Below are 21,882 nucleotides of genomic sequence, written 5' to 3' on the forward strand. Positions count from 1 at the left end.
ACAGAACCAGGCACGGCTACCAAGAGGCCGAGAGACACGACGTCTTCTCCTCCCTCAGCATCCAACCCAGCAAGGCTGAATTCGGGAGAGAGGAGGAAAGAGGAAGGACTAACAAACTCGTTCGTTTCGAGAGTGACGAAGCCTGAATGTCCTCTCTAGTGGACGTGAGGGGGCGCTGGACTGGGCAAGTGGGAGTGTTCTGCCAGCTCCGAAGGCATCTCCTGGATCTAACAAGGACAAAGCAGCAGGGGTGTGGAAATGTCCCCATGCGACCACATGGATGAACCCTGAAAACCGTGCTGAGTAGAAGCCAGGCACGAAGGGCCACGTGCTGTATGATTCCACTCCTGTGAAACGTCTAGAAGAGGCAAATCTCTAGAGACAGAAAGCAGACTGTGATCGCCAAGGGTTCAGGGGAACGGGAAATGAGAAGTCGCTGCTAATGGATCCGGGCTTTCCTTCTGGAGTGGTGAAATGCTCTGACATGGCCTGTGCTGATGGTTGCACAACTCCAGGAACACACCAAAAACCGCTGAAATGTACTCGTATTGAAATGGGTGAATTCTATGGGATGTGAATTAGATCTGAACAAAGTAAAACAGAACGTCAGTGCCTGCCTAAAAAAGTCCAATTTCTTCACTAAACTATACTGATCAGGCCTGCTAGGTGACGGATGCTCAGTGACAGCTACCGAACAGTCACAGCGCACTTTCAACTCTACAAAGTGGTGTGCAGAGAGGACACTGTTCAGGCAGTCGAGGCACAACGGGAATTTCGCTGACTTAACCATATGCGCTGAGCACCAACTATCTACACAGAGCTGTGTCAGATCAGAATACACTGAGTAAGACAGACACAGGGTTCAGGACAGCACCACATTTACAGTTCTGTCACAGCACAAGTGAACTGCGAGCTGCACTGAGAGCTACAGAGGGCAAAAGCAGACAAAGAGGGAGGCAGAGAAGGGCTTGCTGCCCAAAGCACTGGGCTGGAGCAGAACCCTGCTTTACCTTCTTGGGGCCGAGGGATCCCGAGAAGGGGACAAAAGGACAAACTGTTACAAAGCCACTCCCATGGGCGGTGCCCTCTTCTTAGGATTCTAGCATCCAAATGCTGCAATATCGTGTCAGTTTCCCAGGGTTTGTGGGTTTCACGTGACTACTAAAGTCCATGAGAAGATCACCGCGCACCTTCCAAAGCAGGATCTGTGACGGGCTGGCTGCATGTTCCTTCAGAGCTTTCCTGGAGATTCTGAGCTAAAACTTGTTCCCACCAAATCTATTTCCAAAATTAGAAAATATGATTCATCTAACAGAAATCCATTTCGTACCAACTTCCCAGTCCTACATCTGCATTAGGTACTTTACACAATGGCAGTTAAATTTTAACTTACTTTGCTCTAAACTAATACTAAACAGCAAGATAAAAGAGCCCTCATTACACAATAACTTCTATCTAGAATTTTTATCACATGGAAGAAAGCTGATAAATTATTAGGGAGTGAATTTAGCTCCAGTAGAAAAGTTCAAGATTCCACCATTTTCATTTTCATTACCATCACCTAGCTGCTAATCTAGGGAGGAAGGAACAGGGTTGGTGGGGAGACACAAGGCAGGGAGGAAGAGAGAACAGAGAACAAAAAAGAGAGAACAGAGAAGAAAAGGGAAAACAAGCAAAACACCAACAAACACGACACCATAACAGCAGTGCTCCCTCTGCTGGGGCCAAGGGTGAGTGCAGACAGGCTGCAGGGAGGGGAGGTCTGGGGAGCCACTGCAACGGTAGAAAAGTACCTTAACTGTTGACGTGATCACATAAGTGGGCACATTCGTTGAGACTCATCATGTATACTTTAAATGGGTGACATTCCCTGCACATAAATTATGCCCCCATAAAGGTTTTTTTTTTTAATGAACAGGAGCCAAGTTAAATTCATCTGCGTATTGCCGGCAGTCAATGCAGTACTTGGCATACAGTAGGTGCTCAAAAAAGCTTTGCTGAACAAATCATTTCAAGAAGAGGAAGAAGAGATCCCCACTCTCCCACCCCAATTATAAGTTCTTGGGATAAGGAATGACAGACAGCCTCTCCAACCTCCACAACAACAGGAAACTTCCCACATGTCAGTGCCACCAAATCACCCCGTTTGCGCGGACTGGTTTTTATTCTTCGGTTTTTAAGATCACAAGAGATGTTCCAGCCAGAAGCACAATTTTCACGTTTAAATATAATCTTTAGGGGGGCGGCGTCTGGGTGACTCAGGCGGTTGAGCATCCAACTTTTGATTTCAGCTCAGGTCATGATCTCACGGTTTCTGGGTTCAAGCCCCATGTCACGCTCTGCACTGACAGCACAGAGCCTGCTTGGGATCCCCCCACACACATACAAAAGAAATACACACACACACACACACACACACACACACACACACACACACACTTTAAATGTAATCTTTAGGGATACCTAGGTGGTTTAGTCAGTTGAGCAGACTCTTGGTTTCAGCTCAGGACATGATCTCACAGTTCACGGGATCAAGTCCCACGGTGGGCCCTGCACTGTCAGCAAGGAGCCTGCTTGGGATTCCCTCTCCCCCTCTATCTCTGCCCCTCGCCAGCTCACTCGCCCTCTGTCTTTCAAAATAAATAAACTTTAAAAACTAAATAAACATAATCTTTAAATATAACCAAGATATAACCTTTCATTTTTAAATATATATTTAAACATAATCAAGACAATCTGAATTAAGCTTTACAGAAAACTTATTAAGAGCATACTTGTTTTGGCCTAGAGGAAAATCATTCACAATTACCACATGGTCGCCCAGACTAAAGAAAAATCGACTTTCACATTTTAAATCTAGAAGGGAAAAAGGGGGTAGAAAAAACCATGCGTGTGATTACAAAGTATCGGGGCAGGTCAACCTTTCAAAAATCCGTTTTCATTCCCTACCACCCCCCTACTATCCTCGCCTACCAAGAAAGTCACTTGTGTCCAGTGTGGAGAGGGCACTCTCCTAGTCTTTACTGTCCCCCTCTATTTTTGGCTTAAACTTTTTTTTTTTAAACATATTTTACTAAGAACCACCTATGTGCAGTCAGATCCACTTCTCGGTCATAAATATGACTCATGTTCTTGTGGATAAAAAATTCTTTCCTTTTAAACTGATGCACAAGAAAGTTAACATAACTGAGAATACCAAGTGCTGGTGAGGCTGCGGAAGAAGGGGGATCCTCACGGTTGCTGGTGGAGATAGAAAATGACACAGCTACTTTGGAGAAGCTGGCAGTTTTCTACAAAACAAAACACACCGCTGACCACATGACCCAACAATCCCACTTCTAGGTATTTTACTCACAAAAGTGAAAATCCACGTCCACCAAAGACTTGCAGATAAACGCAAATCTTCGTTTAGCTTCGTTCCTAACAAACACTGGAACAAAACCGTGCACCAAGAGGTGAAGAGACAGGGGCGCCTGGGGGGCTCAGTCGGTTAAGCGTCCGACTCTTGATCTCAGCTCACGTCATGATGCCAGGGTCGTGGGATGGAGCCCCACATCGGGCTCCACCCTGAGCTGAGCGGCGAGCCTGCTGGGGGTTCTTTCTCTCTCCCTCTCTCTGCCCTTCCCCTGCTGGCTCACTCTCTCTCTCAAAATAAACAAATAATTACATTAAAAAAAAAAAGAGGTAAAGAGAGGAACTGTGTTACTTCCATAATGAAATACTACTCAGCACTGAAAAGGAGAGGACTCTTACCCACAGTACGGATGAATCTGAAAGTGCTGTGTAGAACGAAAGAAGCCAGAGAGAGGAGTACACTCCGTATAATTCCACAGAAACAAAATCCTACAAAAGGGGATATGCCCAGAGTGACAGAAAGCAGATCAGCAGTCACCCACTGTGGGGCAGAGACTCATGGCAAAGGGGCATGAGGGAACTTTTTGGACAACAGATTGATTGTGGTAACAGTTACCCTGGCATAGACGTGTCAAACCTCAATCTGAAAATTTAAAGTCGGTACATTTATTCTATTAAATTATACCTCAAAATGGTTAATGTTTTAAAACTGGTGCAGAATTAACCAATGCACGTCTACAAATAAGGTGGATGAGGCAGCTGCACTACAGAAGCAACGCTGGGAGCGCCCGGGGGGGGGGGGGGGGCCGGTCGCTTGAGCGTCTGACTCCTGATTTCGGCTCAGGTCATGGTCTCACAGTTCGTGAGTTCAAGCCCTGCATTGGGCTCTACCCTGCTTGGGATTCTCTCTCTCTGCCCCCACCTCTTGCTCATGCGTGCTCTCTCCTTCCCTCTCTCTCTCAAAATAAACTTTTAAAACATTAAACCAGAATCAAATAAGTAAAAGCAGCTCTTGAAGACCAAGGACCACAGTATTAATCCTTCACTTACATTAAGCAGATTCTTAAATACTCTGCTAACACCACACGCTGAGATGTGTTTTAAGACTTCGTGTTCCTGGGTCCCAAGACTCTTACTAGTAGTACCCAGCACCACCTACGATACTGGGCATGACACCTGTAACCTGCTGCCTGGTATCGCCATCAGGGTGCCCACTCCCGTAGTTGCCCAAGCACTAGACCAGAGACTGTTCCAGCCCGGCACGGCCTCTCTAACTGCCTAGATCCCCCAACCGCCTACTCAAACCCCACACCACACACAGACAGTTGCTGCCAGTAACACTGAATCAGACCTCGGGTGTTTCATTAAACAGAGTGCTACGCGGGCAGAAACTTGCACATGCATCTGTTCTACAGGGTTTTTCACTTAATGGAACATGCTGGAACCAAACCAACAGAAGCTCAGCTACCGAAGGCCACCTGCCAAAAAGGAGCGTGCATCACTAAACCAGAACTTTAAGTTAAAACACATTTGGAAAAAAGCAGTGTGACTACATAAACAATTTCCTTCTAATCTGCTGCCCACTGCCAACGGTTTCCTAAATACCTTGCAAGATCCAGAGCTGCCTGACTTACGCCCCGCAGCCCACACACCCAGAGGGAGCCAGTTTAGAACGTTCCCCTTCAGGAGTCGCTCTGCTTGTTAATGAAAACCAAAGTTACTTAGAAGAGTCGGTCCAAGCAGTAAAAGCTGCAAAATTACGATCTGCTGAAAACAAGAGAAAGCGAAACCGGGTGCTGACAGCTAAGGCCGGGCCGAGCCCACGGAGGAAGCAGCCCGCTGCTCGCTTTTGCCCGCTTTTTCGGCTTCGCTTTCACCTAATGATCTGCCGAAAACAAAGACCGCAGCTATGCAGAAACAGCTTCCTTTACCAGCCAAGATAGCAGATTGCGCTCCATTCCTGAATTACGTTTGTAAGTTGGCTGTTAGGGTTAAAAATCTTTGATTAGAAAAAAACGAAACCCGAGACTTCGGGAAGTCTGCCCTATAGTAAAGATGTGGAGCTCGAAACTTGAATCTCCTGGAAAAGTATTTCACCCACCTGGCTCACAATGCTGTTTTCCGTATAGAACACCAACCACTGGTGGGGCTCACCAGGCAGGGGAGGGGGTCAGCTGTGCAGGACGAAGGCCTGTGGCAGTGGTTCTCAGCCCCAAGCTACCCCTGGGATCGTCGGAGGATCCTCGGGCCTTCCCTGCAGAACTCCAGGGTTCAGCGCTTCACTCAACACGCTAAACACTTTGTGTCCTCGTGACGTGCAGTTAGGGTTCTGGCCCGCCGCGGAGGGTGCTCCCACGGCCACTCCAGGCAGCTGAGGAGTTGGGGAAACTAAGGCAGCACGAGGGAAGGCCAGGCGAGCACAGCTACCTCGCCACTCAGTTATGGCCCCAAACCAGACAGAAGCAACCGGGAAACCAGTTGAAGCGATCACTTTGTGAAAGGACCCTCTGCTTGATGAACAACACGCAGAGCATGTTTTTAAAACGGGAACTCTTTTAGTGCTTTCAAGGGTTTACTGATCACTAACAACTTACCGGCAAACCACAAAGCTAAATGTCAACCAGAAGAGAAACTATCATGCAAGCAAACTGGAAACAATTTGATAAAAAAATTCCATTCCCAGGTAACGTTTCGACCCGTCTTTTCCACAAAGACCATTCTTTTATAACTGAGCTCATTTCCCATTTGCTCTTAACTGAAATCTAACACTCACCTCCAACACTCTGCTTTTTCAGAAACAACCTCCCATCCTAGCATCCTTTCACACCCTCCAGCTAGTCTGTCTCTCCATCACGCACCCGATTTGTCCACACTGGGAGCTCTCTCTCACACACACACACTCTTCCCGTGGGTGGCTCCCGCCCCCTGCAGGTCCGGCCTCTGCTCCAGCCACCCCTCCTCCCCACCCCCGGCCTGTCCACGCCTGTCTCCGTCCCACAGGCAGCTCTGTTCCCCGCCTCAAACCGTGCTGGTGAAGCCCAGACTCCCATCCTCTCCCGGCCGCTCGGTCAAGTTCCAGGCCCACTTCTCAGGCTGCCAGCCCCACGGCACTCCTACTTCCAAGCTCTGGTTTCGCCTTCAATTCCAAAGGCCCGTTATTTTCTCAAAACCAGCTCCTACACGAACGCCAACGGCAGACTTCATGGTTCTGCCAACCTCCCGGAAGAGAAACCTTGAAGATTATCTTAAATCATGTACCCTTCCATCCCAAATTTCTGGGACAATCTCAAACAAAGTACCAAAATGTTCAGAAAGCTTTACCTGGCAAGAACAAGGGCAACTACATGAAGAGAAAGAAGTATTCTGATTAACTGACCCCTATCGACATCCCACGACTGAGACCCAGAGAACAGTATCTCCAGGAATCAAAGGCAGGAGGAGCACCTTTCTGAACATACACCGCACCTCAATAATAAGATTATGGGGCACCTGGGGGGCTCGGTCAGTTGAGCATCTGACTTCGGCTCAGGTCATGATCTCACGGTTCGTGGGTTCGAGCCTCGCATCGGGCTCTGTGCTTCCAGCTTGGAGCCTGGAACCTGCTTCTGATTCTGTGTCTCCCTCTCTGCCCCTCCCCCGCTCGTCCTCTGTCTCTCTCTCGAAAGTGAACGTTAAAAATGATTGATACACAGATGTCATTTTATCATTACGTTCTTTCTTAAAGACAGGGATTTCTAATTGCTATTTGGGGGGAGTAGACCCCCTGAGGACACAGTCCACTACCTGAAGAATGCACGCACGGAGGAAGTGACAGACCTGGAAAAGGAGAGGGGGAAGGAATGGTGCTCCCGGATGGGGCTGTAACGGACTTCGCGGCCACCCTCCAGATGTCCATTTTCCTCCTCCCCTGCTGCTTAGTGGTCACCCAGTCCAGAAGGCTGATACACACCCACTCCCAGCTCTAGATGGGAGCCCGACCTGGCATGCCACCCACCCTCCCTGCCCACAGCACCCGGCTCAAGGGTGACCCAGAAGGCACAAACCCCAAGACACAGCCAAGAACTCTGGATCACACGTCCACTCTCTTGTTCTGGTTGGTGCGGAATAGGCTGGACATACACAGGAAGCCTACAACCGCTGTGACTATTTTCTCATTCGGAGGAAAACTAGTCTTGGGAAAATGCTGACACAACAGAAGTGAAAAGAAACCAGGTCCTCAAAGATATCACTGAATTGATTAATCAAACCAACCTTGAAGCGTGAACTACCTCTGGGATTTCTGGTTCCATGAGCCAATAAATCTCTAGTTTATGCTGTAAGCCAATAAGAGCTGGCCTTTCTTTCACTTGTTCTCAAAAGCATCCTACCTAAGACAGGAACGAAGCGCACAAAAAAGGACATAAAAAGGCTTGTTCCAGGTTCAGTGGCAGCAACCAAGGGACTCAGAGAAAGTAAGGTCACTCCAAAAGCCAAAATCAGGTTGATCAGAAACGCAGGCCCTACTGTCTGCCCACAGGATGCCCTCCGCCTGCCTCCCCACTTGCCAAAATCCTATTTCACTGTCAAGGCTGTTCGTCCCTCCCTTCCTTCACCCTCTGAATTACTGCGGCAGAGCCTCGCACGTGCACCTCCCAAGCACTGAGCACGTAACTACACGGCTCAGGACGTGCCCGGCAGCTTCCTACACCTCAGTTACGGGCTTAGTCACCCACTACCTACCCAGGGTAAGAGCACCAGTTATCTTCCTGAACATCTGTAGCAACAGCTAAAATAGTTGGCCTTCACCAAACATTAATCAGCTTATTGACAAACACTTTATGAAAAGATCTTTCTCAATCTTTTCCAAGTAGTTCACACACAGAACTGGCTTCTGATCCAACTGGTACAAAGTTTTAAAATCCAAACATGAAAAAACGTCATGTTTGGGGCGCCTAGGTGGTTCAGTCAACTGAGTGTCCAACTCAGGATTTCATGATCATGGAATAGAGCCCCACACTGGGCTCCACGCAGAGTGTGAAGGCTGCTTGGGATTTTCTTTCTCTCTCTCTCTCCCTCTGCCCCTCTCCCCCTGCTCACACACACGTGTGCGCTCTCTCTCTCTCTCGAAATAAAAATATAATAAAAAACTTATTTTCGGGGCACCTGGCTGGCGCAGTCAGTAGAGCATGAGATTCTTGATCTCAGGGTTGTGGGTTTGAGCCCCAATGTTGGGTGTAGAGATCACTTAAAAATAAAATTTTGAAAAAAAAGCCCTTCATGTTTTAAACTACCACTAATTACTTAATATTACTTAGCAAAATATATCTTCTCCTCTACCCCCCAAATAACCAATGAATTAAATGTATCTTTCAGTTTACTTTTTTTTTTTTCAACGTTTTATTTATTTATTTTTGGGACAGAGAGAGACAGAGCATGAACGGGGGAGGGGCAGAGAGAGGGAGACACAGAATCGGAAACAGGCTCCAAGCTCTGAGCCATCGGCCCAGAGCCTGACGCGGGGCTCGAACTCACGGACCGCGAGATCGTGACCTGGCTGAAGTCGGACGCTTAACCGACTGCGCCACCCAGGCGCCCCACTTTCAGTTTACTTTAATGCTTTAATTAGTTCTGGGAAATAAGGTAATTCACAACCAGAAACGGCTAAAAAATGTATCCAAAAAATGTCCATCACTGTTTTTAGTATGTGTAAAATATAATTTGTGCATACACCACAGTACTTAAAAATAACATTGAGGAAAAAGTTTAATAATGAAGAATACTCACAAGTGGGGGAGAAAAAAAAAAAAACTTCACTCAACAACATATAGTATAATCCTATTTCATTAAAGAAGAAAGTGCATTATTATTATTACATATGTTACAACAAAGCTGCCTGGTTCCGTCTGCATCCCATTTCAACTGGTCACCCAAAGCCTTATTCGGCCGCCATGGCCTTTTGTGCTGCTCAGCTGGTCATGGGAGCACCCAACCGCCCCTTCCTGCCTCCAGGCTCAGCCTCCACCCTCCAAACCACATGTGGCCACCACGGCACTTTCTCCAAAATGGGAATCTGATTTGGGTCCCTAGGAGCAGCCTATCACAACCATTCAGGACAAAAAGCCCCAGCAGAGCACATAAGAGCTCAGCGCCTGGCACTCATCTACCTTCCCAGACTCACGGGCCAAGGCTCCCCACGGCCCAGCACGGCAGTTCTCTCCGTGCACGCTGCTGTGCGTGCTGGGCCTCTTGCATCCGGGGCCTTCTCTGGCCTGGATGACCTCTGACATCATAGAACACAGTTCCAGAGTCTCAGCTTTACCAGCTATTTTCCCAAAAAACCTGCGGAGTTACACACTCTTGATTGTAACAGCTGATTAGCCTCTATCTTACATGCAACTGTGAACTTCCTCAATATATGGACTGGGCTACATCTCTCATTAATTTGTACATCAATATACTTACTGAGCACTGATCATGTTCTAAGCCCTGGAGATGTATCAATGAACAAAACAAACAAATCTGCCCTCATGAAACTTATGCTCAGCTCTGACATACAATTAGGCTCTCCACCTGGGAAGCTCTCGAATTGGGAGCGTTAACGGCACTGGCCCTGACGGGATCAGAGGATCACTGCCACGGCCTACTAACAGGGCATGGGAAAGCTGTGCTAAAAGCACTGTATTTGCATCAGTGAGTAACTGCCTTTTGATCTATCTCAGGACTACATTTACTGAGAAACAACCCAGAGAATTAAACAAAATACTTTATGATCTGATATACAGATCAGTCGCCTGGATTCAAAGAACTACACAACAGAGATAAAGAAAGCCATGAAGACCCTTAAAAGCAGCTCAGGTCGCCTGTGTTTTGTTCTTGTTTTTTTTAAGCAAAGTCTACACCCAACGAGGGGCTTGATTCAACTCACACCCCAAGACCAAGAGTCACGTGTTCACTGATGGAGCCAGCCAGGCACCCCGCCCACTCGTTCTTAATGCAAAAATTACAACCAATCAGAACACTTCATGAGCAGCTCATCCTTCTTATTCGGGACTGGCACTAAAAGGTATTTCCAGCAAGGACGAATTTGTCCCTCGCCGTTCTGCACGCTGCGGTGCTAATCTTCATGCCCAGAACGAGAAACCCCACAACAAACCCATATGCGGTCCTGAATGTACTGGTCATTTCCTCCAAGTGGCCCCTCTGTCAAGTAACTTACCCACTGCACACACCACAAAGGCGAGACCCTGTACTGGCAGCGGAGGTGCTGGAGGAGAACCAGACCTCAAGAAAGCCTTCCTGTGCCACCAGGTCACCCCCGGGATCCTTACTCTTACTTCAGAGCACCTGAGAGAGCTCGAGTTAGACAACCGACCCGTGCTGTTCTCTGCCAGGCAGGGCCCCGTCTGGGCACAGGGCCCACACAGGGCCCGGAAGGCTACAGGCCTCCACGAACAGCTGACTGACCCTCGGAGGAAAGACAGGGCATCTACAGAACCAAAGTCCACGGGGGCCTCAAAGCTCACCATGCACATTGCATGCAAGGCAGTCCTTTCCTTTTTCATAGGAAAGTGAAGGACTGACAAAGCTAACTCAAACCTATGTTCCCACCCGAAAAGAAATTAGTGTCCGAGAAACAAAATGATAACGTACTTTACTTTCTGTCCACCTTAAAAAGAAAAGAAGTCCATCTGTTCAACTTGTGCCATAGGATAAGAGGCAAACTCCAAACTCAGCTGTGGTAATTGTTTCCAAAACTAGTCAATGCTAGGATATTGCTACAGTGTCACCGTGTGTAGTCAGCTAAGTTTCCAGCCAAAACTACTGCAGAGACTACTGCGAGTTATATACATACACATACGTATATACATATGTACATATATGTATACATATACACGTACACATATACATACACACATATATATACGTATATATGTGTGTGTGTGTGTGTATACATATAAATATAAAAGCTATGTCCTACCTCTTACCTCCTTCTCATTTACCTCTAGTCCCAGAAAAGTAAATGTACGTTCCTGACCCTCAACTCATGCCATACAGCCGTGGCACGTAAAAGGCAGGAGTTCGCCAAGGAGAGGGAAGGAGCAGTAATTATGCTCGCGCGTCTGTGGAAAAGTGGAGGCAAGAATTTCCTCAACGGACAAATCCGTGACCAGCAGCAAAATACGATGGCAAGAATTTCTGATGGCAGACTGGCTTAATGCCGTACACACAACCTCAGACAAATTTTGGCTACGACCAGACCTGAGAACGAATTAGAAAGTTCATCCCAATTCACTGGGACATCAGATGGTCACGGCTGAAATGAGCCGTGGTGGAGTCTGGGCCGCTTCCACCCCGTCCCCTACATCCCATCCACGACACAGAGCACAGGGGTCAGCAGCGGTGCGCCTCTCTGGCTTGGGAGAGAGTATTTGTACTCAGATTACTTCTCTGTGACTGTGTTTTGCAACTAACACACCCCATCCAGGTCCTGGCACACAGCAAGAGCTGGATAAATGCTGAAAAGGAATGAATCAGGAATCTCCTTCTGAAGACCCAATGGGACAGATCTTCAAAGTGGCAAAATTTTCAGGCGTCTCGTGCTGCTTCTGTCCCCACAATCCGTTCTACTCGGTGCTAAAATTAGATCTCATCACCTCTCACAGTGGTACATACATGTATTATGGTTGTTGTTCACACTCAACCTAGACTGGATAAATTATTTTATCCAAAATATGATTTAGCTAATCCTATTCATGGCAACGTGTTCAATGGGTTACGTGAAACAAACTGGAAACAAAGCCATGTGGAGGCTCTGAAACCTGAGCCGAGCTGCGATACCCTGGACGGAGCTGTCCTAAACCCAGATTTAGAGGCCTGCCCACAAGGAGCCCCAGCAAGAAGGTCTGGATGGCCATCAGGTGATTCTGACGGAAGACTAGGACCAAGGGTCCCAACCTAAGAAATACTATCATATAGGGGCGCCTGGGTGGCTCAGTTAGGCATCTGACTTCTGCTCGGGTCATTATCTCGGGGTTCGTGAGTTCGAGCCCCGCGTCGTGCTCTGTGCTGACAGCTCGGAGCCTGGAGCCTGCTTCGGATTCTGTGTCTCCCTCTCTCTGCCCCTCCTTTGCCTACACTCTGTCTCTCTCTCTCTCTCTCAAATGTAAGTAAATGTTAACACGAAAGAAAAAAATACTATCATATAAAATGATTCCAAATTTCTAAAATCTCCTATAAAAAAGACTGAAGAGGGGCACCTGGGCAGCTCAGTCGGTTGAGTGTCCAACTTCAGCTGCGGTCATGACCTCGCAGTCGGTGAGTGTCAGACTCGCTGCTGTCAGCACGGAGCCACCTTGGGATCCTCTGTCCTTTCTCTGCCCCTCCCCACTCGCACGCGCAAGCTCCTTCTCAAGAATAAAAACATTAAAAAAAAAAAAAAAAGGACTGAAGAAAAGCATTTCAAAGTATTAACCTCAGAAGTCACCTCTGGGTCATGGGATATTATGAGGGACATGTTCTTCTTATATTTTATTTCCTAAGACCATAATGAAGAAACAAATGTTTGTTTTTAAAGGTGCCCCCCCAAAACTAAAGGGCATAATGTCCCCACATGGCCTTCCTAACACTCTATCCAATCAGCACTGAGGACACCCAAAAGCTATTCGCCTTGCATTAGTCCGCCTCAGATGTCCCCAAAAGAATGCCCGGCTTTTCCCCCTCCAAGTTCTGGGGTTCAAGATGCTCGGGGTGCTGACGTGAGCACAGAGTACGCTCCCGGATCTGGGCGACAGCCGGAAGAGGGACACCTCTGACAGCCGGGAAGGACCACACCTGGCCCCCCGAGGCCGTCGCCACGGGCAAGGCTGGCACAGAGCGGTGCCACCACTTACTAAAACCCGTGGTTTTGTTCTGAAATCCTGTGGGTTCTCACAGACCCGCACCTGCTCACAAGACCCACGGTGTCTGCGGCTTGGCCTCTCTCAGGGTCCCTCACCTCGCCTCTGACTCCGCCCCACCCGTTCCCCCACACGGCACTTCAGCCACAAACCCCTTCCAGGTCCCCACACGTGCCTCAGGTTTTGGGACTCTGCTCCTCCGCCCGCCGTCTCCCAGATGCCCTTGTCCTCGTGCTCCTCTGCCCAAATGTCACCTTTTCAGAAGAGACATCCTCCCAGCCTCCCCTGACGCTCAGTCTCGCTCTCCCCCTGTTCAATCCGTCTTACACCTAAATACCTTCCAAGTCATTCCACTGCTCTACCCTGCACTCTCCCTGAACAAGAATCCAAAATCCCTCCGGCCTCATCTCGTGGCCCCCGTGATCTCGTTACAACGCGTCCACTCCGCACAGGGCGGTCACAGCATGAGCCCACGAGGCAACTCGATCACGTGCTTCCACGGTCAAACGCCAGACGGCCCCCTCCTTCCACATTTTTCTCGGCGTAAAGACGTTAACATTCAGGAAACCCTACAAGGTTGGGCAGACCCCTGGAGGCCTCTCCTCTCCGGCACGGAGCTCTACACCTATGTGGGCTTTCTCCGAGTCCTCTGAACTGCCCTCAACTCGCTCCAGCCACGGGGCCGGTACGCCCGCAGCTTGCACGGTCCCCGGCTGTGCATCTCAGCTAAGGCACCCCTTCCAGGGAAAACTCTTCCCCGACCCTCCCGGGCCACACCAACACGCTGCGTTCCCTTCCTCTGGGACACACTTCTCAGTCTGGAACGACACAGCCATTGCTGTGATTATCTGACCAGCGACCGTCTCCCTCACCAGACAGTAAGCTCCCTGGTAGGAGGGACAATGCCCGCTTTTGCCCATCACCCCATCCTCAGTGCCTGGTACACAGTAGCCACTCAATAACTACTTGCTGAGTGAACGAACGAAAGTTCTTGGCAATGTTCTCCACACTTCTGTTGCAGGAATTACCACCGCAAATCAGGGTTCGCCAACGAGCCTGTTTCTCTCCCCCCTCCCACTCCGTGAACTTCTAAAGCACAGCAACTCGCTCTTCAGCTCTGCGTTCCTAATGCCCAGGCGCCAAAAATTTTGCTTTGAACAATCACAAAAGATACAAAGTCCTTTAAACGTGGTTCTGAATAAAAGTGTCTGATAGCCTACAAATTAATTCCAGCTGAAACAGAACGCTACCCTTGGAAGACCTGATCTTGCGTTTTATTAGAGGCAGAAGGGGTGGAATGCCGTCGTCTCCAGGGAGCGGGACCCGAGGTGGGCAAGGGGAGAGTGCTTCATCTTCTGCCATTGCAGCACGTTGACTGTAAAACAAGGGGGGAGGAGGAGAAAACCCGATTTCTGGAGAAGGCAGGAAAATCCAAGTTAATTACCGGCGCCCCCACTATTCACTCAGGCTGATGACCACTGTCTCCAAATAAGGAAAGCTTCATCCTCTCAATAACCTTCTCTAGTGAAGAGGGGACCAAGAGACAAGAATCCGAGTTTGAGTCAGACCTCTTTTCACCGTATAAAAACTGGATGGCACGGCTGCTATAACTATGGGGTTGAATTCTTCAAAAAGCCATGTCTTTAAAAAAAAAAAAAAGTCTGGACATTTTATTACTCAGAAATCTCTAGAGCATTTCCACAGTTCTCAGTATACTTTAACCTCTGGCTAAAACAGGTAAAACGAAGAAAACTTACTATGCTTGAATAGATGCCTTCATAAATTTTAGAAACAAGGTTTGCTCCAAAAAGTTCAGCTCAGTGGCCGTGTGGTTCGAGCAGACTGTATCACGTACAGTGAACAACAGGATCGCAGAAACGCCCCGCGGGAAAAGGGGCGGAAGACGTAGATCAAACTGAGCGTTAAAGGCCAGAGAGAAAGAGCATGACTTCAACTTTTCACGTTAAATACTTCTGGGTCGTTGGCATGTTTTAGAAAGAGCACATCTGTACCATGTGTTTCAAAATAAAATCAATAAGGACACACCCCACACAAAATTTAGCAACTGGTAACATACTAGCAACTCTTAGTGAGATCACAGTCCTGAATCGTTTCCATTTTTATTTCACTCATTCATCCATTCTATCAACTTTCACTTAGGAGCTGCTCCGGCGGGGTCACTATGTGAAGCATTACACCTTGATCAGTCTCTTGCAGGAAAGCAGTTTGGCAAAGCAGAAAAAACAAAGGATTCAGAAGTCCAACGACCTGCTGGCAAGCCCCCAGTGATGCACGTAGCAGCCACGTGACTTCAAGTCCCACGCTGCGTGGGTCTCACTTTTTCATCTGTGAAACGGTGATGACAAGACACCGCAGAATGGCTGTAAGGCTCAAACAAGCCATGCACTTTACAAACCATGACACTTACATACTGCACAACACTCAAGTGCTGATCACTGCAATTTTAATGTGTTGTAATTAATAAGTTCCTCCGCGTCCAATTATCAGATCTACCCAGAAGGTCTACTTCCGGCCTCAAATAAATATACACATATTGACAGCCATCTAAGTGGAAGTACTACTTAAAATTTCAAGGGACATATTTGACAACACTGGGCAAGAATCTCAAAAAACTCTGGAATTAAATTTCACTGTCAAATTCTCTTCCACTTCCCCGAAAGCTTCAACAGGTCCTGTCAAAAGGAAAAAGAGGATGACGTTCAGAAAGAACAGGCAGTGCACACACTTTAACGACGCAAGACGAAAGTCTCTCGACAGAGGCACTGCTTCACTCCGCTAGTTATAAAACGTCTACAGTGGAAGAAAGCCCCCCCAAAAACCGCTAGAAATCCTCTTGACAATTATTAGAATACCAAATACATTCACAAGTTAATTGGTCCTAACTAAATTTAAATGAATGCAATAAAATGTAAAAGGCACCCCTTGTAACCAGAGCAAAGGAAGGGCATCACCGTGTTTACATGCAGACTGCAACCCATCCGGCCAAATGGCAACTCAAAATGTTCTACGGCGTCATCTGCAATGTTCCTGAACAGTTCCTATGTCACAAGGGCCATGGCTTGCAAATACAACGTATACAGACGTCTAGCTTTACTTAACGCATTTTACAACATGAGTATTTATGACATGTACTCGCAGTAATGGTAAACGACTGTCTTTGTGGACAGTGAGCAGAACTCAATTGAGACACTGGTCTGAAAAGCCACCCCCACCACTTAGTCCAGCACAACCAGCGGGTCCCCTCTTAGAATGACAGCTCCAGGGGGTGCACTGCTCATGGCACTCTGCACTCCCCACCCTGCCAGCAATTTGCATACAGTACACAGAGATGAAAAAAATTTCTTCCTCATAAAATAAGGACAAGGAAAACAAAATCTGCCACTGTCATATATGATAAGTAAGGGTGAAAGAAAGAGGCAACTAGATGTAAAAATCAAATGCCCAAGGTGCAAGAGTGGGGCAGACTTCCCACCAGGAGGCGCCTCCACTTGTAAGGCACCAGTGGTGAGAAGGAGAGTTAGATGTCCCACCAGCCGACACCAAAAACATAAACTGAGAATTGATCTGAAGACTGGCAACCACTAAAGCCGCAGACAAAGCCCACAAGAGAGGGGCCTGAGGATCACAAGAGCAGACGGCATCGGCGCGTGGACACTTGGCGGCAGGCGCTGGGCGAAGGCTACGCGCATGCTGTCGTCTAACAAATCTCCAGGAGGCCAGAAAAGGAAACTGTAGGAAAATGTAATAGGCACTAATCCCCTTTGCATCACCTTACTCTCCCAGCCCTAAACCACACCTCCACCTCTACACCTCACCTACTCGATTCCCGGGAGAGGGCAACAGGAGAACCGCACGTGTCAAGACAGAGGGCAGAATGGAGTTACTGGCCCAGAGCTTCTGGCTTCTCAGGTCTTCTGCTGGAATGGGGTCACGGCTGAGGAGCTTTCAAACAGACAGAAACAGCCAGCTCGCAAAAAGCATACATTTCGAAGACGCCACATCTAGGGTTATGACAGACTCTACAATGTCTAATCCTTGAAACAAATACTATGAGCGTAACCCACGGGCCACCTTTATGTTGCCCACACTAGTCCTTAATCCAGCCTGCAGTGACAGAGACGGTCACAAAAAGACCTTTGGGGAGATCACTTCAACAAACGGGCAAACTGCAATCCAAGCACATGTAAGTCTTTGGAAACGAACATCGACACTGCTGAAGTGGCACTAAAGTGACAAACGACAGTAATCCAATGGCCCCAGGCCAATTAATTCCACTGCAAACAGATTTATCTGTTTTGTGCCCGGTGGTTCTCGCACGGGAAGCAGTAAATAGAAATGCAGCCGCCTAATTACAAATCCAAAAGTGAGCTCTTCCTACAATTTCTCGAGTTCTTCCTACAATTTCTCATACTTCAGTGTGCGAGCAGCCAAGTAACAAGTGTCCTCAACAACCACCTTTAATGATTCTCTTGAAAAACCAGATCTATTAACAGCAAAAACTCACAGGACAAATCAGTACAAACACAAAAACGAACAAAAAATTAGCCTTGATGTGGCTGATAATTCAAACACAGATGACACAACTTTTCCCAAGTTCCTGAATATCATACACGGGCAGAGAAAACGTGCAACAGGCTTGGCATGAGACAATCGCTACACTTTGTAACCCTTTCCTCCTGTAAGTTTTCCCATGTCGAGCACTATTAGATCACGCCAGCTCCACATAAAAGTGCACTGGAATGCAGGTCCTAACTTTTGCTCTAGAGAGGAATTGAAAACGAGGCAGGTTGGCTTAGCGCTCACTGCAATTTCGGTAAACTGTGGTCCCACCAAGACGGACCCAAGTGCACGACGCACCTCGTCTGCACTGCCGCTCGGTACGTCACTGAGGCGACCGTCATTTCACCAACTTGAAACCCATCTAGTCGCAGAACAGGTTTGAGTTTCTGCTGTCGCTGTGCAAAGGAAAATCAGCATCTCCAAATATCCTGTATTTCAAATAACTGTATTTGCTTCAGCTGCCTCACTACGAGGTTCCAGTAAAAATGTATCTTTTGAGAAATACTAATACAGCAGTCAGTTATAAACAGATAGATATTCCACCACACGGGGACACTCCGCCATATGCTGTAAAGTGGATCCAAGAGATTCCATAACGTAAAATGTGGGGCCCCATCACTGCCAGGTAATGCAAAGACTAGAGTGAGCCTGCTTCAGGGCACCAGGACAGGAAGCCACGTGATATCCAAATAAAGTGTAGAAGGCATTACCAGGGGGGATTTCACTACAACGACCACAAACCCACAAACGATTCCTGGTTTAAGGAAGGACTGGTCAGTTCACACTAATTACCCCAAGTCATTTCATCAGACAACAAATAATCACAAATTAAGAGATGTACTTACACTTCCATTGTCAAAGTTCATCCTTTATATCTGTTAAAATGTTGAAAACTATTGGCATTAGAAATGTTTCCAAGTTTTCCACTGGTTCACTTCAATCCAGGGAACAGGGTTCAACAATCACATGGAAATAGAATATAATCTATATAAATTTTCAAAATTGTAAGCATAACAATCCAATTTTGTTTTATTTTTTAAAGTTTATTTATTTATTTTGAGAGAGACAGAATGAGGAGAGGGGCAGAGAGGGGGGACAGAGGACAGCAGAGAGGACAATGTGGGACCCGAGCCCACAAACTGCGAGATCATGACCTGAGCCGAAGTCTGACACTTAACCGACTGAGCCACCCAGGCGCCCCAACAACCCAATTTTAATACAAAACCCTTACTGTTAATTTGTGGTTGTCATTCCCAATTGTACACAAGTAACATGCATCTCATGATGCTTAACACATGGTAAGTGATCGGTAACTGCTGAATTAATGAGTGAATGACCAGTGTCTCTGCAGGGCTCTTAGGACAGAAGGTCTAATAAAACAAATTTATTAAGATGCTCAGCCTGGGGTGCCTGGGAGGCTCAGTGGGTTAAACGTCCGACTCTTGATTTTGGCTCAGGTCATGATCTCACGGTTTCGTGGGACTGAGCTCCAAGGCGGGCTCTGTGCAGACAGCACCAGCCTGACTGGGATTCTCTCTCCCTCTCTTGTCTGGCCCTCCCCTGCTTGTGCACGTGCTCTCACTCCTGCTTTCGCTCTGTCTCTTCCAAAATAAATAAAATTAAAAAAAAAAAAATGTTCAGCCTGATGCAAGCAGGATACAATTACCAAATCTTGTCACATTATTTCATTACTTGTGTTCATTACTATTCTTTGAAAAAGACTATGAGAAATCAAACTCTTCTTTTGCTACGTTCTCCATGCTAGAACTTAAAAGCACTCAAATTATACTTAAAAATAAACGTATTAAAAGAATAACCTCAAAGAGTTGCTAACATTTATGTTCAACTGACTTTCGCCACTGCGGTTTTCTAAAAATGGGTATAGGCAATATGGTTTGAAACGTGAATACTAGGACAATGAATGTAGATGAAATTACAATTAAGTTTATATATCGTCACGGCTAGTTATCATTTAAATCAGGTTTGCATTGTAACTGGTGCTTATGATAATGGACTGAATTAGGGGTGCCTGTAGCACACGCAACTCTTGACCTCAAGGTTGTGAGTTTGAGCCCCACAGTTAAGCATAGAAATTACTTAAAAAAATAAAATCTTGAAAAAAAAATAATAGAATGAATTATGGCTAAACATGCCTTCACTTCAAAATCACTATGAATACATTACACGTTCGTTCACAATGAATCTCGTACCTGTTCATACCAATTTTAACAAGGAGCTATACACGTCTATATTTGAGAAAAAGGCAAATATCAAACCTCTTAAGAAAACAAAAATCTTTCAATTACACATTTGTAAAAAATTACTCAAATGCTAAGCCCCCTTTTTTGTGCAAAGAACCATACGAAATACTCACAAAGTAGATGAACAAGTGAACAAGAAGTTAAAGGGAGAAACTTCCGCAAACTAAAGTATCAAAAATTTGACAACATTCCAGCCTCCTGTAAGATCTCATTTAAGAAAAAAAAAAAAAAAAAAGTTTTCGCGTTTTAAATTTCAGGATAGGCATTAATCTCAACAGCTATTAAAATCGACTTCATTTCCGAAGGGCGAGAAACACCCAACAGTTCGCAGAGGCGATCTACCGGCCACCAGCTTTCCCAGTAGCTACTTTGTTTCACTTTCCCACATTTCAATCCCAAAGCACACTGGGACGGTATAAAGTGCAGAAATTTCTAGGGATTAGATGTCAAAAAACCAGCGGTCGAAAGCAAGCCTGAAACATAATACCATAGGAGCAACTGTAATACCCAGAGTCACTGAAAATTGGGGGGGGGGGGGGGGGTCAACTCTACACGTACACCTCCCCAGAAGAGAAAAAGGTGCGTCTCACTCTTTCCCTCCACTGTGGGATCATTGTAAATGGTCCCTAAACTTCGGCTGGTGCTGTGACACGGCGCGTTAGCGTCAGCCAGGCTGAGATGGGTTCATGCAAAAGATGTCACTCAGATGCAACTCAAAGTACGGTCCTGGGGACTTGATTTCCACTTTCCTTTGCAACAGTAACCGAAGGCTGTTCCCCAGTGACTCGCGTCCACAAACCAGAGAACCAGCAAGCCCCCCGCGGTCAATCAAGCTGAGGAAGCGACCTTTGGGGGCACGGGGGCAGCGGGGCACCCCCACGCCTTGGGGTCCCGCTCCGCGCCCAGAGGTGACCCGAGTGCCTGGAGAGCCCCGCCGCGGCGGGGCCTCTCGAAGCCCCCCGGCTGCCTCTCCCGGGGCGCCCAGGGCGCCCCCCCCCACCTCCGCACCCCCGGCTCCCCCGCGGTCCGCCCGGAGGTTAACCCCTTCGCGACCCCCGCAGGCGGCCCGGCGCCCCTCCCCGCTGCTCCCCGAAGGCGGGCCCCTGCTGGCTCCGCGCGGGGCGGCGGCGGGCGGCCGGGGCGCGGCGGCGGCGGGAGGCCGGGGCCTAGTCCGGGGCAGCGTGTCCCGGCGCCCTCCCCCACTCCCACACGCTCGCTCCGGGCAGGGCGCGCCCGCCCGCCCCGGGGCCGCCCGCCGCGGCTCGGGGCCGCTCCCGCCCAGGGCGCGGGCCGGCAGCTACCTGCGGGTTGCGGAGGGCCATGGCGGCCCGTTTCAATGAGCCTCGGCGCTCGTCCGACTCCTCACGCTGCTTCCCCCGCCGCCGCCATCTTCTCGCCCGCACATACACACTCGCATCGGCCGCCGCGCCTGCGCACTGGCCGCGCGCCGCGGGGCGCGGGGCGGCCGGGCGCGCCGGGCGCCTGGTGCGCATGCGCGGCCGACAGGTGGGCGTGCGCGGCGGGAGTGGGCCTGGTGGACTCCGAGCCCGCGCCCCTTCGCGGTGCGGGCCGCGGGGCCGCGCGCTGGGGGCCCCGGCCGCGGTCCCGGAAGGAGAAAGGGCGGGGGACGGGGGTAATGATGCCAAAGCGCCCGGCCGGCCCGGGCCTCTCACCTGCTGGCGGGCCTCCGGGGTGCTGGGCGTGACTCGGGACGTCCGGAGCCCGGAGCCGCGACCGGAGGCCGGCCCGGGGCGCCGAACCCCAAGGTCTCCCTGGGCCGGGGTCTCCCAAATGAGCGCCGAGGGCCCGGG

At 48.5% G+C, this 21,882-nt stretch overlaps 1 protein-coding gene across 2 annotated transcripts in view; it reads right to left on the reverse strand.

Moving 5' to 3' along the window:
• The window catches only part of USP10 (ubiquitin specific peptidase 10), a 68,453-nt gene extending 46,874 nt beyond the window's left edge, over nucleotides 1-21,579 (reverse strand). For both annotated transcript variants that reach the window (XM_086688785.1, XM_086688784.1), the window contains exon 1: nucleotides 21,373-21,579. In XM_086688785.1, coding sequence (XP_086544911.1) covers nucleotides 21,373-21,564 — 192 coding nt within the window. In that variant the 5' untranslated portion in view covers nucleotides 21,565-21,579. The remainder of the gene's footprint in view (nucleotides 1-21,372) is intronic.
• Nucleotides 21,580-21,882: the final 303 nt, after the last annotated feature.

Source organism: Puma concolor, chromosome E2, assembly GCF_028749965.1.
Source record: "Puma concolor isolate L17-30 chromosome E2, mPumCon1.1.hap2, whole genome shotgun sequence".
Lineage (NCBI taxonomy): Eukaryota > Metazoa > Chordata > Mammalia > Carnivora > Felidae > Puma > Puma concolor.